Raw genomic sequence first — 15,315 nt, forward strand, 5'->3', positions numbered from 1 at the left:
ATTCAGGAATGAAAATGACGTTACATACGAGGTTGATGCATTTGTGCATGTCGTACTAAGCAAGGTATAAAAACAGTTGCTTTATGAGGAATTAGTTCGTACCATTGAATATTTGACGCAATAGACAAGGTGTCGCAGAAACCGATGTTGCTATAACCAAGTTTTACTGTATATATATATATATAATGGTTCCCTCTGAAACAGGCCTGCAGGATCTGCATGCATAATGAACACAATATCTCTTTGAGATCTGTGCTGTGTGCACTCCTCGTGTCATGTTGCACTATAGAAAGACCAATAGGCAAGTACGTCACATTTACAGATTCACCAAGTGTTGTCCATGCCCATAAGAGAACCAGCATGCACTGATCTTTGGTGCTTATAGTTAGAAACACGAGTTATTTATATAACAAGGGGCACACACTTGCTGTCTTCGTGATCTCTGGACATGTTGGCATTGCTAGGAATGAAGCTGCTGCTGCTGTTGTCTGTGATAATATAGTCAGTGGCATTTGGAAGTTGGATGATATTCTATCTAGTGACTTAGAAACCCATCTACATCAGTCAGTCCTCTTCTTTTGGTCATCGGAGTGAGATGCAATATATAAGCATGGAGATATTGCCAAAATAATATCTATTAGTCAAGTTAGAAAGTGTCTGCAAGCACAATAAGCCACTGAGTTTGCGGTACAAGGGCTGAGAAGGCCTACCTCTCATACATAGAAAGTGTCTGTCAGTGTTTCTTTTGGATCTGAGGGTCAGGTCACCCAGCTACTTATAGTTGGTCATATTGTGACTGAAAGAAATGTGTTTCTGTTGTGTGGTAATGAACTGAACACTGACCGTTATGCTGTGTTAGCAGTGGAAGAAGAAAGAGAGAGGTTAAGTATTTTTGATGAAGTGTATTTTTATTGAAAACCTTTGTTGAAAATATTCCCCTAGATCAGGCATGTCCACCTTCAAACAGGTTGAGATCGACTTTTTAGTGTCAAAACTGCCAGTGATCTGCCACCCCCTCCTACTGTCATACCTCGCTTTAAGCAAAAATATTGATAAAAATAACACTACACATGCTGTTTGTTGTAAAAGCAACTAGTAACTGGGCTGTGTCTATGATGTCTGTAGATTCATCCAGTTGGAGGGAGAAAGCAACACAATTGGGAACGTCTTTCAACAACTGTTCAGTTATGTTTCCACACATCACTTCTATTCGCCGCACAATGGTGTCTTTTGATAATTGAAGATCTTGAATAGTGCCTGTGATCTCTTTATTTTTAAATCCTTCAAAAAGATTATTAGCTATTTCAAGAAAACACTCTTTTACAAATTCCCCTTCAGTGAAAGATTTGCATTTTTTAAGGATCAGGTTGCTGACCTTGAAGGATGATTTGGTTGCATTATTAGAAAGTGACCTTGGTTTTGCCATCAATTGTTGAGCAGCTAATTTCGATTTAAGTCCCTTGAGCTTAAGTTTATGAATTTCACTTTTGGGTGGAAAATCAGCATCTACTTATTGCTATGGAGAGCATTATAGTGACGTTCTGGATTACCCTTTTTGGCAAGAATACTGAGGCGTTGCATTTTCCACTATAGTGAGGTAACTGTTTTATCTGACACATGCACACAGACACTTTCGAAATTAATAAAATAACATGAGCAGAGCACTTACTGTCCCTTTCATTACACTGAGCCTATCCCCAGACTATATTTGTTTAATGCACAGCAAAGTGACAAATCTCCACTAACAGCTAATATAATAATAGTCTCACTCGTTAGTTCAACGTACGGGGATTCACAGTTGACTGGAGGGAGGGAACAAACTGAATCACACGTTCTGTCGATCACTCTTGCATCAGAACACACATGGCTGATGATAAGTGATGAAATAAGAGTTCACGTGAGAAGGATAGAGTAGGGACTTCCCCACAGTTCACTTAACAAAAGTGTAAAACAATTTTCACGTAAGCTACATAAGAACAGAAAACTAGGAATCACTAATATGTATTTTCCCTTCAAAATCTGAATTAAATCATATTATATTATAAGTGAATTTACGTGTGTTTCACGTATAATTTCCTTATAGGCCTATGAGATGAACCAAAAATCGACCGGTCGATTGCGATCAATGCGTTGGACATGCTTGCTCTAGATGAAGAGTACCACATAATGCACAGTGTTATTCTATCAAGTCTTAGTATAAATGTTGCTTCGTTTTCAGAACTTTTCAAATTATTAAGGTTAGATATTTTTCACAATGTTTGTTTTTTAAAAATTTCTCATTGACATTTCAGTTGTCTTTATGCTACGTTATGATAACATTATAAAGTACATGAGCTGATGAACTCATATTTAATTTAGATATCTGATACTAGTTAATTATTTCATACTGTTGATGTTTGGTTATCTAAATGATGTATGTCATGAATCCGCTCCATCTCTAATTAGGACCCAGAAGTTCAACGTATTGGAGTAGTACTTGGCCATTGGTAGTACAGATATCCCATATGGCTATTTGGCACCCAATATGAATTTTACTTATGATGTACTCATGATCTTACTAAGTTAAAATTATTTTCACCAGCTGTTTGAATTTTTTTCAATAATATGTTGCACTGAGTTGGTTCTCCCATCTGAGCTGTGACAATTTCACAGAGATTTTTTTTTAGGCATTCTCTATCGCAGCCCTTTGCAAGTGCTGTGTCAGCTTCTTTTACGTAGTACCTGAAACATAAGAGAACTCTCACAGTACAAAAATAATTTACTTACAAGTAATTTATAGAGCTTTGATTAATGTACAGTAAAACCTGCCTTCACCAGACAAGATCTGTTGTCCCAAGGATGTAGGATAAAATGCATTGTAGAATTCCCTGCAATAAATGGAACTTTTAGAACATGACAATGAAAGAGGGATAAAAGGAGAGAATTTGACAGGGGACAGGATACAAGTATTTGTTTCCTGTTCATATATTTCTTTCCAGTACTCCTCTACTACCCAATTGACTGTGCTATTTGGTTTGGAGCTTTCTATGGGAATTAATATGATAAAATACTTCACTGGTCACGAATAAAAAGTTGTAATATGTGATCAACTTTACATATGAACGTTTTTCCTTCATAGTATTCCATTCACATTTCATGTTAGGTTTGTCATCAGTTGCAATGTAAAATGTCTGTTGAATAACTTTTCAGTAACAATTTGAAATTGTGATGGTGTCTACTATGTTGTGTTATGGTTTTCTGTTTGGTTTAACCCTTTGAGTATTAGTGGTTTTGTTGCGAAACCAACCTTAAATTACTTCTTACATAATTATGGAACTACTTTCAGTAGGATACTCAAACATTTAAGTTCACATTTCTCATGAGTGTCCAATGCAAAGTTTATTGAACCATCTAATACAGAAGTTAATATCTGAATTTAGCTAGGGATGAGCTTCATAATTTATACTTTTCACTAAATATTTTTAGGATGGTCAAATCAAAGAGCATGAGATGGGCAAGATGTATTGGATACATGTCAGAGCTGAGAAACATACAGATCATTTTAGTGGGTAAAACTGAACTGAATATTCCACTTGGGAGACTTGGATGTACATGGAACGATAACCCTGAAGTAGATTTCAGTGACATGGGACATGAGGATGTGGACTAGATTCATCTGGCTCAGGATGGGGCGCATTAGAGTGCATTTGTGAGCACAGCAATGGATTCTTGTGTTCCATAAAATGTGTGAAAACATTAAGGGGGATGGTATACAGTAATTGTGCAGCAAATCATTGGCATGATATTTTTCAGCACGCTGTGAATTCAGATCAGTATGTGAGCAATATCTTAAATCACTGCTTGAACCAGTTGATAGCTGCAGAAAGACAGTATTGGTATTTCCAGCAAATATTGCCAACAGGTCCTTCGCTGCTGTGTATGAGTAATTGAGAATAAAATAATGAGCAAAGGGCTCTGACTTCCTAGAGCCCCTAATCCTGGTTACTTTATTTTTATCTTTAGCTTGAAGTATGGAATAACCGTTGCAATGCTGAAGGTCTCCAAAATGAAATAACATGTATTTGCTGCAGTTTCTAATGGTCAACTTCAGAAAATGGCACAAACATATTTGCTTGCTGCAGGACATGCTTAGAAGACAGAATGGAGTTACTTGCAGCCTCTAACAGAAATGAGTACCAGGAATTAAATAAATAATTTTCCTGGGGAAGTAAAGCGCAGCCGGCACGTAAGGCTGACAACCTTACCCCCATCTTTGAGCCGATTATCTAGATACTGTGGGACTTACTTACTTTACTTTATTTATTATAAAATATGTTACCTCTTTTTTGCCTCTTTACATTAATGACTTCTGAAGTTCTGTGTAAATAAGATATTAGAGTTTGTGCCGTATAGGGAGAAACCTGACAGTATTGCCTCTGTGATTGGGCAGTAACCTACAGCTGCACAATCACAGAGGCAGCATATTACTGTCTCAATTGAACACTCGTACAGTGAAGCCAGAATTACATGTAAATGATAGGTTAGGCAGGGTGAGGCAAGATATGATCATTTTTGTTGGGATTAGTAATAAAACTCAGATCCAATTTCCTGAGTTGTATGAAGGAATTGTTGGATTAGCAAGCCATCCAGTGTAACAGATTTAATAAAAATAGATGAAATTATATGTATGGCCTTATATGGTTTAGCCCCTTCAGATCATTCTGAGATATGACATTAAAAAGAAATTGGCTTTACATTTTTTGTTGATCTTTAAGTATGGTTCACAATTGTTCCATTCATGTAAAACAGTATTTCTTAGAGTTTTTACAGTAAAGTTGCAGTTCATTAGGCCTTTTTGCAGCACACAAACACTACTGCCCCTCATATCTTCTGTTTTTGTGTGACATAAGGCACATTATGTGAAGCATGTTTTTTAGATGAACAACAACCGTAAAACTAATTGTCTTTTATCATCATGCCCTTGAGGAAGGGACTGAGATGTGTAAGGCCATATGTTGAATTTGATCTCGTTTATTGAATATGTTAGAATGCATAACTTCTTAGTCCAATAATTACCAAAAACTTATTGATGTGAATGTCACATACCAAAGAAAATGTGAGGCAATTTTGCGTGCTGTAATATAGCTCGTTATTTAGTAACTACAAATTAGTCTATCTGCAAAATTCTTAATACTGTAGTGTGAGTACATCAGCATTTTAATATGGATTTAATATGTACCATATTTAAGTGCTGCTTGGAAGTTGTGCCTGAACATATCTGGCATAACAAGGAGGCAGCATATATTTTTTATTATTTCTTTGACCATTTAGAAATATGCTAACAGTAGATCAGTCATATAACCAGTTTTTGGCGTTCAGATGTTCAGTTTGCCAGTTGTGTTCTGAGTGTTAATTGTAATTAACATATTCATAGAGCATTTTTCTTTTGTTACAAGAAAAATACGATTATGACATCAGTGTTCTTTGCGTTTTCTGACGTATCTTCTCGTTATTTGTCTCAGTGCAGAGATCAGGTATGCTGACCAAGGATTTCTCCCCTCCCAAGGATTTTCATGGCCCTTGCAGGCAATGCTTGAATAGTACCTCAGATTATGCTATGGCCATTCCCTTTACAATTCATTGTTAACTAATCTTCTGATTATTCAACACTTTGTAATATAAGCTAATGAAATTGGAATTTACCAAGAATAAGTTTAAAAAATCTTAACCATTTGCTTCTGGACCTTGAATCAAATACTGAAATGTTAACATTTTTTCTGTAAGGAATACCACAGTTCTCTATATTTTGAAATTATCTCAGAAATATTAAAGTACTGGATACTATTTTTCTCTGTACAAGTAATAATACCAGAACAGTAAACAGACATCCTGAGTTTGTATTGGCCATCTGGTTTATTCTGTGATGTAAAGATTTATGCTTATTCCCATATATATTTACATTTATTTTCACTTCACAGATTCAATCACCACCCCGTAGGGCTGGATATAAAACATGTCACACATTACAAACTCATGATAACTACACATCATACATCCTTGGTCCAGTCAGGCCGCATGCCCATGTTTTCAGTTTATAGTTATTTCATTTTTTACCTATTATATGTTTGTTACATGATAAAATTAAACTTTAGCATTACCTGTCATTGTCTTTGACCCAAAGGCAGTTAGACAAGTACAGCTTGGGTCATTTAAGCATTTGGTGTTAGAGGAGGAGTTGCCTGTTGTTTTTTTTTGTGGGGGGAGGGGTGGGTGGACCGGTAGGAGAAGCTTATAGAGGACACAGTATGAATCTTTTTTTAAGGGGATGGATTGAATCGAAATAATTAGATTATGAGTAGCTTTCTACTTTATGTTCTCAGAACATTTTCCAAACCATTGGTATACTCTGACCTATAAAAATATGCAATGAGCAATAACACATTTTCTTATGTAGAAAATGTCACTTACTCTTATTTAAACCTGAACCCCTAAATTATTTGAGGCATCTGAACCATGATGTTAGCAGAACTCTGCATTTGACAGAGATTTGGTTCATAGAATGGAAATCGCCATGTGCTGTGTGATCGTCAGCAGACAGTTGTGAAGTTATTACAAAAATTTAAATTCTGCACCTAAGAACCCTTTTGAGGGCACCAAGGAGTGATCCCTGCAGGCATATGGTTGCTGATTTCCTGTGCTACAGAATAATAATTGTTTACCTTGAATATTGTTCTAGAAGGCTTCTGTTGGTAGCCATGTTTTGCAGTAGTTTATCCAAGGATGTAGGGGAAAGAGACTGATTTCCCGTGCTACAGAATAATAATTGTTTACCTTGAATATTGTTCTAGAAGGCTTCTGTTGGTAGCCATGTTTTGCAGTAGTTTATCCAAGGATGTAGGGGAAAGAGACTCCACTCCATATGCTTCTTTGAAAGAATACATTTTAACCCAGGTTGGAGTTGCATTGCCATTCATGTTTGCTTTAGTAAGATTGTAGATCCATGTTTCACTATCTAGGATATTCTGCAAGAAATTTCCACTAAAGTTTAATGCAGTTTCACTCTTTGAAGCCTGAAGCTGTTCTAGGTAATATTTAAAAGTTGAGTTCCTACTTCAAAGGCAATAATTACTTCTCCTTTATGAAGACCTTAGTTAATATTCTTTAATGAAGTAATTGCTGTGTATTGTGAGAAACATAAAAGCCATAAGTACAGCCCTGACAGAATACAAAGTTTTTAAGTGTTAAGGTAGTTGGTGTATATAGTAACCACTGCTTTGACCAAATTTCTGGTATGGGGTCTTCCCAAAATAATTGATGGTTATTGAGCTACTAAAGGGAATTGCTGTTTCTGTGGAATGCTCAAGTTCATTGCTGTTACTTGAAGGAAACAAATGAGCCTCTTACAATTTAATTACTTTCAGTTTTCATCCAGTTTCCATAAGCTCCATTCTAATAGTACCCTCCCATGTAGTTTTGCACAACAGCCCCTTACTTTAGTTTTTCCACCTAATTGAATTCATTGTGATTTCTCAAAAATGTGTCATATATCTGACATATCAGTTGGATTTAATAACCATGACAATAATAGGTTAAGTTAAAAGTAAGATTATTTTCTCCATTTCCTGTTCACACCACTTCTTTCAAATATCCAAATCATGCAGTTTTTAAATGAGTATCTTCATTCTTTGTGATAGGTAAAATTTCACATTGTAATGAAATAATTGGCAAAATTATACAGTCTTCTGGATTATGACATCATGTAGTATGGCAGCTGGGTACCAAATTTTTGGAGGAACATTTTATCTACACCTTCAGGATTGAACCCTGAGATGGAGGCATTATGTTCCGCTAAAATGGTGGTAGTCATGTGCCAGATTATACACTGTCATGAACACAAAGACCGCAGTATGAACCTTCACCACTCTGAAAACCTAACAAATCCTATAGCAGCAGCAGCTGATTTTAATTTAAGTTTTAATTTATAGAGTTTGAGGATGGTAGAATGATTATCATTTCATAAATTTTCACATTATTGTAGCATGTATAGCCATTGCTGTGCAGTAGGTGGATAAACAATCACCCATTTCTAAGCAATGGTTGGTAAACACCTCAAGAGTACCCAGGCTATCGCTGGGCAACTGCTTGGTAAGCAGGTTCCCATGGCCACATACAAGGGTCTAGGTATTGTTGGACTATAACAATGAAATGGTGTTTTCTGTGTGGTTCTTGCCTAAATATTATAAGCAGGGTTAGTTGAATTCCAGAGTAGGGAGTTGTCTGCATAAGATATATAAAGTAAAGAATACCCCGTCTACACAACAACAGTCAGTATTCAAAACAAAGAAGATACTACTGCATCAACATTTGCTTTTATTATGTTTACTAGAGACGCAACATGTTTCGACCCTTTCACCGGTCATCATCAGGCATACAAAGCAGCAGTCTAAGCTGTTGAGTTGCAATCAGTTGTCATTTTATTCATCAAATAAGGAATCTTATTGTGTCTTGAAATTAAATTCAAATGTAAAAGTATGACAAAACTTGGGTGAAATTTAAAACTAAAGCCCTTAGATAAAAATTGTAATTTAAAATTACAGAAGTGAAGATGAGAAATTAAAACATTAAACCAAGAGAACAAAGATTAAGACATAAAAATTAAGAAGTGTTTGTTGGTAACAGTGTGCGACTGCTATGTGTAGGCCTGGTTTTAAGCCAGAAGTGACTACAGCATGGGGGGCCCGCGTACTGGAATCTTCTCAATAGGATGGGTCATGTAGCCATGACCTCAGTAATGTCTTAGAGAGCTTAAGATCAATATACGGTAAATGATCTGGCTTAAAACCAGGCTTACACGTGGTGGTCACAGAGTGTTGCCAACAAACACTATTTTAATTTTTATGTCTTAATCTTTGTTCTCTTGGTTTAATGTTTTAATTTCTCATCTTCACTTCTGTAATTTTAAATTACAATTTTTATCTAAGGGCTTTAGTTTTAAATTTCACCCAAGTTTTGTCATACATTTACATTTGAATTTAATTTCAAGACACAATAAGATTCCTTATTTGATGAATAAAATGACAACTGATTGCAACTCAACAGCTTAGACTGCTGCTTTGTACTCCTGATTATGATCTGTGAGAGGGTCAAAACATGTTGATGCAGTAGTATCTTCTTTGTTTGAATACTGGTTGTTGTTGTTTAGATGGTGTATTCCTTACTTTGTATATCTTATCAGTGACACACAATGGGATGCATAATATTAAGAGTTGTCTGCAGTTCAGTTGAGTGAAGTGATATGAAGTAACTTGTTGGTGAGTGAGAGAGTTCACTTGTCAGTTGAAAGTCAGCCTGAGAAGAAAAGACTAGGGGGTTGGTATGAAATGGCCACCAGCCTGGGACCCAGTTAGCTGAGTTGTCAGTTGACAAGAATTCTGCACTGGATGGCTGTGACAGGTGGACCTAAGTGTGGGAAGCTGAAGAATCTCCCTTAGTAGACTGAAGACACTAGTCTGTGTGTGTCAATGATCTGTACAGTGTAGTTCCAGTATCCAGTCCATACCCCATCTATCGTCATGCACACATAAATTGTGACAGTATATTAATACTGTTTCAGAAATATAATGTTTATTATTTACATATGTAAGTATTTTATTTAGTTTACAGCACTCATCACTTTGCTGTAGGCTTCTGTGAGTAGTTTGTACTCCAATTATATGGCTTACTCACATAAGTGGCAGAGTCCATTTTGTAGGACTTGTAGTTAGGGTTGAGATCGCTGAAAGGGGTTACACTTCCACCATTGAATGCTATGTTATTGGCACGAGTTGGTTCATCAGTTGCATAATAAATGTAGAAGTGATCATTATGGGTATGACCATTGAACTGAGCTGTTATGGTGGCTTCAAACCTGAGGAAATAGACATGCATGTTTTAGAAATTATTCTGCACCTTTCATTTGTAATAATTGAACATTGCTGATCACATAACAGAAGAATATGAGATTGTAGACTATTAATGTGTGCATTGTAAAGGGTGGGTTTACAGTCAGTAAACCAACTGAGTACAAACTGTAAGATCAGGGTTTATTATTCACAACATCCAAACTGATTCCCTGAATACATTCATATTCAGAGCGTGAAACTAACACCACACTGTCATCTGGTGTTGAAGTGACATGCTCAATTCATATTTTCATAGCACTGACCTAGGCATGGGGTCATATTTATGTGCTTATAATCAATGCCAGTGTATGGTGTGATAGTTTACTAACCTGTGGATGATTTTGTGAAATTCACGGCTCCAAGTCTTAAGACACGTGTTATATCCTGAGGGCATGTGGCTAAGTATGTGAACTTTCTCACTGTTTTTCTCAGCTTGAAGTAATGTTTCAGCTAGCCACTTCAGTTGACCATCCTGGTCCTTCAGGTCATAAATCAGCCACCTGCCAAATATCTGATATATCATCCTTTGAGATTAAGTGATTACATGAGTCAGTATTTATCTGTCCATTGAAAGAATTTCATCATCTGCTGTTACTTAAAATTTTGTGTTGTCACAGTTATCTATTCCAGGCACACACTTCAGTCAGTGCTCAGAATATAAACTACATTTAATTGATGATTTATTCAGACATTTCTAAGACCTCACAGTGGAAAACTGAAAACAACATTCAACATGGAATTGCAGTGGGCATACGTGTGACCTGGGTTAATTTTCACCAGGTGATATGTTGGGCACATTATGTGAGATTTGAGGCAGTCACAGTAATGGCTATAAGGATTAGCAGACTACATGTACCACAACCCAGAATACAGTAACCTTGATGTGCATCCTGGTATGATTTGAAACTTTCATGGCTGTTGTGTATAGTGAAGTTTTACTGGGCAATCAGTTTTGTCATTATGGGCTTACTATCCTTTTGGAAACTGCTTCCATCATCGGAGGTTTATGTAGTAAATGCTATGTCTGCCATGTTTTATTTATACCACAGAACATGCTCTTCACTGTTCCAGCATACACTGCTGAGGGAACAGTGCAGATTTAAATGTTCATTGGTAGCCTGTCCCAGCATGGAGTGGTGGGAAGACAGTATTGGAGTCATGCTGGCAGTTGTCATAATTCATGTTGTTTGTCATTGGCTCAAACTTATGTTTCTTGGTGGCTGTCCCATATTTCATCATGTTCATGGCTGGAACCATGAGGAATCCTGTATTTCTGTTGAAGTTACTGGAGTGTGGCCAGATCTCAGAGGCTTTCACTGAATTGTCTGTCTAGCTGTCAATCTGGCCAGGACTGTGCTGTCCTTGAAGCTTGTCCAATGCTGTACTCTACACATCTGTCTTATCTGGTCAGTGTAGATGTATATGTTCATTGCACTTGTCACGATGGCATTTCTTGCTTTCTACACTTTTGATCCAAAATGCGAGTTGGAAAGAAGAAATTCCTTCCCTTCTTATGAATATAGAAATGTTTATCTCTTGCAGTGAGAGGTTTAGTTCATTAGTCTCCATCAAAATATCTGTAAAGTATGCCAATTTCTGTAACCATGTGGTACATGTTAAACAGTTTGACAGATCGATTTGGTGCTGTACGAAGAAAGCAGAACTTTCTTAATAAAGCTGAAGAACTCTGACAAGCACTTTTCCCCTTGAGAGCCACCTTACCTCTGTGTGTAGCAGCAGTGCTGTATATTTATTTCCATCCCTTTACAAAAAAAAAAAAAAACAAAAAAAACAAAAAAAAAAAAAACTGTAAATAATCTGGCTTTAAGGAGCATGAATTTAATGTGATATACTATTTTTATGTCATCATCTAACATGCCTTTCAGGCTTGTTTGCAACTTTTTAACAAGTGCTTGTTTGTGAAACATGCATTGACTGAAGAAGTTTGTACCAGAGTTTTGATATAGACTGTCACCCCTTCTGTCTTTCGTGTCATTGATTTGGCTCACTCTGTTTACACATTGGCACACTTTGGCCATATATCCATACAGGTAAAGAACCTAGGATGTGGAAATAGTCCCTTTGATAATAGATGTGTCAAGATACATATAATAAATTACATGTCACATAATTAAAATCACATACATTAGTCAATTAACATAGATAATAGAATAAAAAACTTATTATAATTAATAAACATAATTTAAAAAGAACATTACTATAAAAACTTAAAATTAATACAATTTCATTCCAATTACCCAAATTAACTGAATTAAGTGCATTATAAATTTACACACTTATGACCAATTATGTTCTTTCATATAAGTGTCAAGAACATAAAAAATTTGTTTACTTGTAATATGGCTGTAGTAAATTTGCAGCACAGCAGATTTCCTTAATTTGTACTCTGATAGCAGTGACAAATAAGCACAAGTAACACTGCCAGACCAGAGAGTCAGTTGAATCGTTGATTTGCAACAAAACACCATTACATGATTTTAGTCACATCACTGACAGCTGTTTTTATCATCTAGTCAATTGCGAGTGTGATGGGGGCCAGTATTATTTGACAGATGAATCTTCTAAAGCTCTTCTCGCATGTACTTAACCAGCATACTGTCTGCCTTCGCAACAACATATGGTTTAAAGTTTCAGCAATTCTTTGTGCTCATCCTGCAAGTGCAATATGGTAACTCATCCTGTATGAGAACTGGGTTGCACTTTCATTGTCTTTCTTGCAGCTTTGGTTATCAGTCTTTGACTAGTTTGCAATGCTTCAAGCTTCCACTTGAAAAAACTTGTCTTTGGCTATACCTTCTGGATGAGAGGTTTCAAAAGGAAACATAGAACAACGATATAACACATTGTTACACATAACACTGTGCATCAGGAGCACTTTTATCACCTGTGCTTGTAAATTCCAAAGAAAAGTAAGATTTACAGTACTTTCACTTCTTACTGTTACTGCACCTATATAAGTATCACTGTGCAAAGTGTAATGTGTCTGGACCATAGCTGTTGGTGCGGGATGATGAAGCCAAAAATCTGCTTGCTACTTCAGTTCTAGCAGCAGACACGCTTGATTTTGTCTCTTTAAACAACCTCTTCTAGCCACTGAATCATCATGATAATTGTGTTGTTAAATATAAAAGCCACAAGTGATGGAACTTGAATCAACAAATATACTTGAAAGCAGTGGAAGGAAAGTATACATTACTTATGCATTCCTTACAATTTTATTGTGTCAGTACTACTGCAGCTCAAGCACAACTGAACTGTTGGTTTAAACAACAAATTCACATCTCTGCAATGTGACAATGGGCTAATAACGGTTATGGTGGAAGTCTTTGACCATAGAAGAACTGCTATCAGTTTCCAAGAATTTAAACTGTCCCCAGCACGCCAAATGCCTGTACTTTGCAGTAGACATAACAATGTATAGCAAATACTTCTTGTATTAACTGTTGCACTATCGTGTGGGAAGCACATACCAGATATAAGAGTTCTCATATGTACAGTATGGTATTGTCAACTCAGTGTACTGCACAACTAAAGCACTTTCCTGTTTCCTTTAATGACAGAATATTGCTTACTGAAAAATTCTGTAAAATCAAAATTTGTCATTGGAGATGGTTCCCATGGAGCGCAGAAAAGAGTGTGGGAACCATTGCTGTAAGCCATTTGTGGTTCAAGCCACAAACATGATAAAACATGAGAGAACTGTTAAAACCTGTAAGGAAGGATGAATGACAAGCAACTTGGACAGTGATAACTGACTGCCCGACCCTATCCACTTTTTTCTAGCAGTCCGTTCTGTGACAGAACACCACTCTCTGGCTCTGCCTTCCATTTCTTCAGCAGTGTGTGGTGGGATAGCTGAGAGCAAGTTTTGTGGTAGAAATGCAATATGCAAGCACAGCATTCATCACATCAACCTCTGATGATGGGGACAGTTTCAGAAATGTTGGATAACAACTCCACACTAACACAGCTTGTTACCTGAGAAGGCTTAATTGCTGATTGGTTTTTGTAGTAATGATTATTATAATAAATTTCAAATAGTGCTGAGTTTTGACACTATGCTTCATTAGTGGCAAAAATCAGAATTACTTTCAAAGGAGTACTGAATATGTAAGTATAGAACATGGGTATCTTAAGTGTTCTTGCAGGGATATTTACAGCCTGCAAGAGTTTTAAAATATTTTATAGTAATTTATTAATTACTCATTGATGACTGCAAATCACTTAGTGATTCTTGCTGTGTGAACCAAATCTGGAGTTCTGGATTATGTTTAGCTGTTACTTTAATTGAGGGTAATGTTGTATTTTAGCGTCCTGTTGCACTGATTTTCGTCCATGATATGTATGCAGTGTCTGTCTTTTAGTGCACTCAATTTCACTTGTTATTTCACAATATGTTTCGGCACTATAGTGCCATCATCAGGTGCTCCATTTACGTTAATCTATTTCATTGCTTGCCATTATGTCATTGTAAAATTTAAAAAGTATTTAAAAATGTTCATCAATTATAATAAATATTTATATACTAAAAACTTGTTAAGATTATTTATCTTATCTGTCCCAATTCTAACACCGCGCATAGTTCCACCACTATGGGAGTCGTTCCTCTTACTCTCAGTGTATATCATGTCTCATGTTCTGTGTTCCCTGTTTGGTTGCAGGTGTTGTAATTGAGGGGTTCAGGATGAAGTAAGAGATTATTATTAACTACCCTCTTTATGACACAGTATGCTGAACCAGTATTTTAAAGTGGAAAGCTGTTTGTAAATCAATAATTTCAGTTCACATCTTTCTTTTTTGCAGCAGATTCATAGTGCCTGTTGTAAATTACAAGCTTCCCTTAGTTGCCCATCACCCAAAAAATGTCAAGGAAGTCTGTCTCAGACTGTGCAGTATATCAGAATATCAAGGCTTGAATTATGGCAAATATATATAATTTATGATGAGAATGTAACTGTTCATTTCAGTAACATTTTCTTTCCATTTACCAGTTGGCAGTATAGCCGAGGTTGCTGTTGAGGGCGATAATTCGAAATCCAGGCCGCACTAGCACAGTATAGAACCCTCCTTGTAAAATAGTTTCTTTGGTTTCTGGTGGCAGCCAATAAGTCCACAGTTCTGCTGACAGTTCATATAACCAATTTGTTGAAACTTTCTTGTTGTCAATATTATGTGGTGCAAACCTGTAACAGAATATTAGAAACAGCAAAATTACTTTCTGGTCCTTAGTTTTTAGCCACATGCTCTGGCTACTCACCTGCATTCTCTCAGATTAGATTGCATGCATGATTGGTTATTAAATGTCCTGTTGCTAATAGACTTTTTGCATGTCAATGATTTAGCTCATCCCGTGAAATAATCAAGCTTAAGCCAT

The 15,315-nt window shown here is 36.4% G+C and overlaps 2 protein-coding genes across 7 annotated transcripts in view; one reads left to right on the plus strand and one right to left on the minus strand.

Moving 5' to 3' along the window:
- The window catches only part of LOC111874374 (ubiquinol-cytochrome-c reductase complex assembly factor 1), a 48,765-nt gene that overhangs the window by 30,071 nt on the left and 3,379 nt on the right, over nt 1–15,315 (plus strand). For 2 of the 4 annotated variants that reach the window (XM_023869830.2, XM_033755433.1), the window contains exon 7: nt 13,725–14,305. The exons of the other annotated variants lie outside the window; for them this stretch is intronic. The gene's annotated coding sequence lies outside the window, so the exon portion shown is untranslated. Of the gene's footprint in view, nt 1–13,724; nt 14,306–15,315 lie in introns of those variants that run through there. 4 annotated transcript variants of the gene reach the window in all.
- Nucleotides 1,126–15,315, minus strand: part of LOC111874373 (sphingomyelin phosphodiesterase) — a 32,120-nt gene continuing 17,930 nt past the window's right edge. For all 3 annotated transcript variants that reach the window (XM_023869825.2, XM_023869823.2, XM_023869824.2), the window contains exons 7-12: nt 14,930–15,124; nt 10,250–10,420; nt 9,706–9,886; nt 6,874–7,001; nt 6,699–6,761; nt 1,126–2,721 (exon numbers count right to left, since the gene is read on the minus strand). In XM_023869825.2, the coding sequence (XP_023725593.1) occupies nt 2,547–2,721; nt 6,699–6,761; nt 6,874–7,001; nt 9,706–9,886; nt 10,250–10,420; nt 14,930–15,124 (913 nt within the window). In that variant the 3' untranslated portion in view covers nt 1,126–2,546. The remainder of the gene's footprint in view (nt 2,722–6,698; nt 6,762–6,873; nt 7,002–9,705; nt 9,887–10,249; nt 10,421–14,929; nt 15,125–15,315) is intronic.

The sequence above is a fragment of the Cryptotermes secundus genome, unplaced genomic scaffold, assembly GCF_002891405.2.
Source record: "Cryptotermes secundus unplaced genomic scaffold, Csec_1.0 scaffold197, whole genome shotgun sequence".
Classification (NCBI taxonomy): Eukaryota; Metazoa; Arthropoda; class Insecta; order Blattodea; family Kalotermitidae; genus Cryptotermes; species Cryptotermes secundus.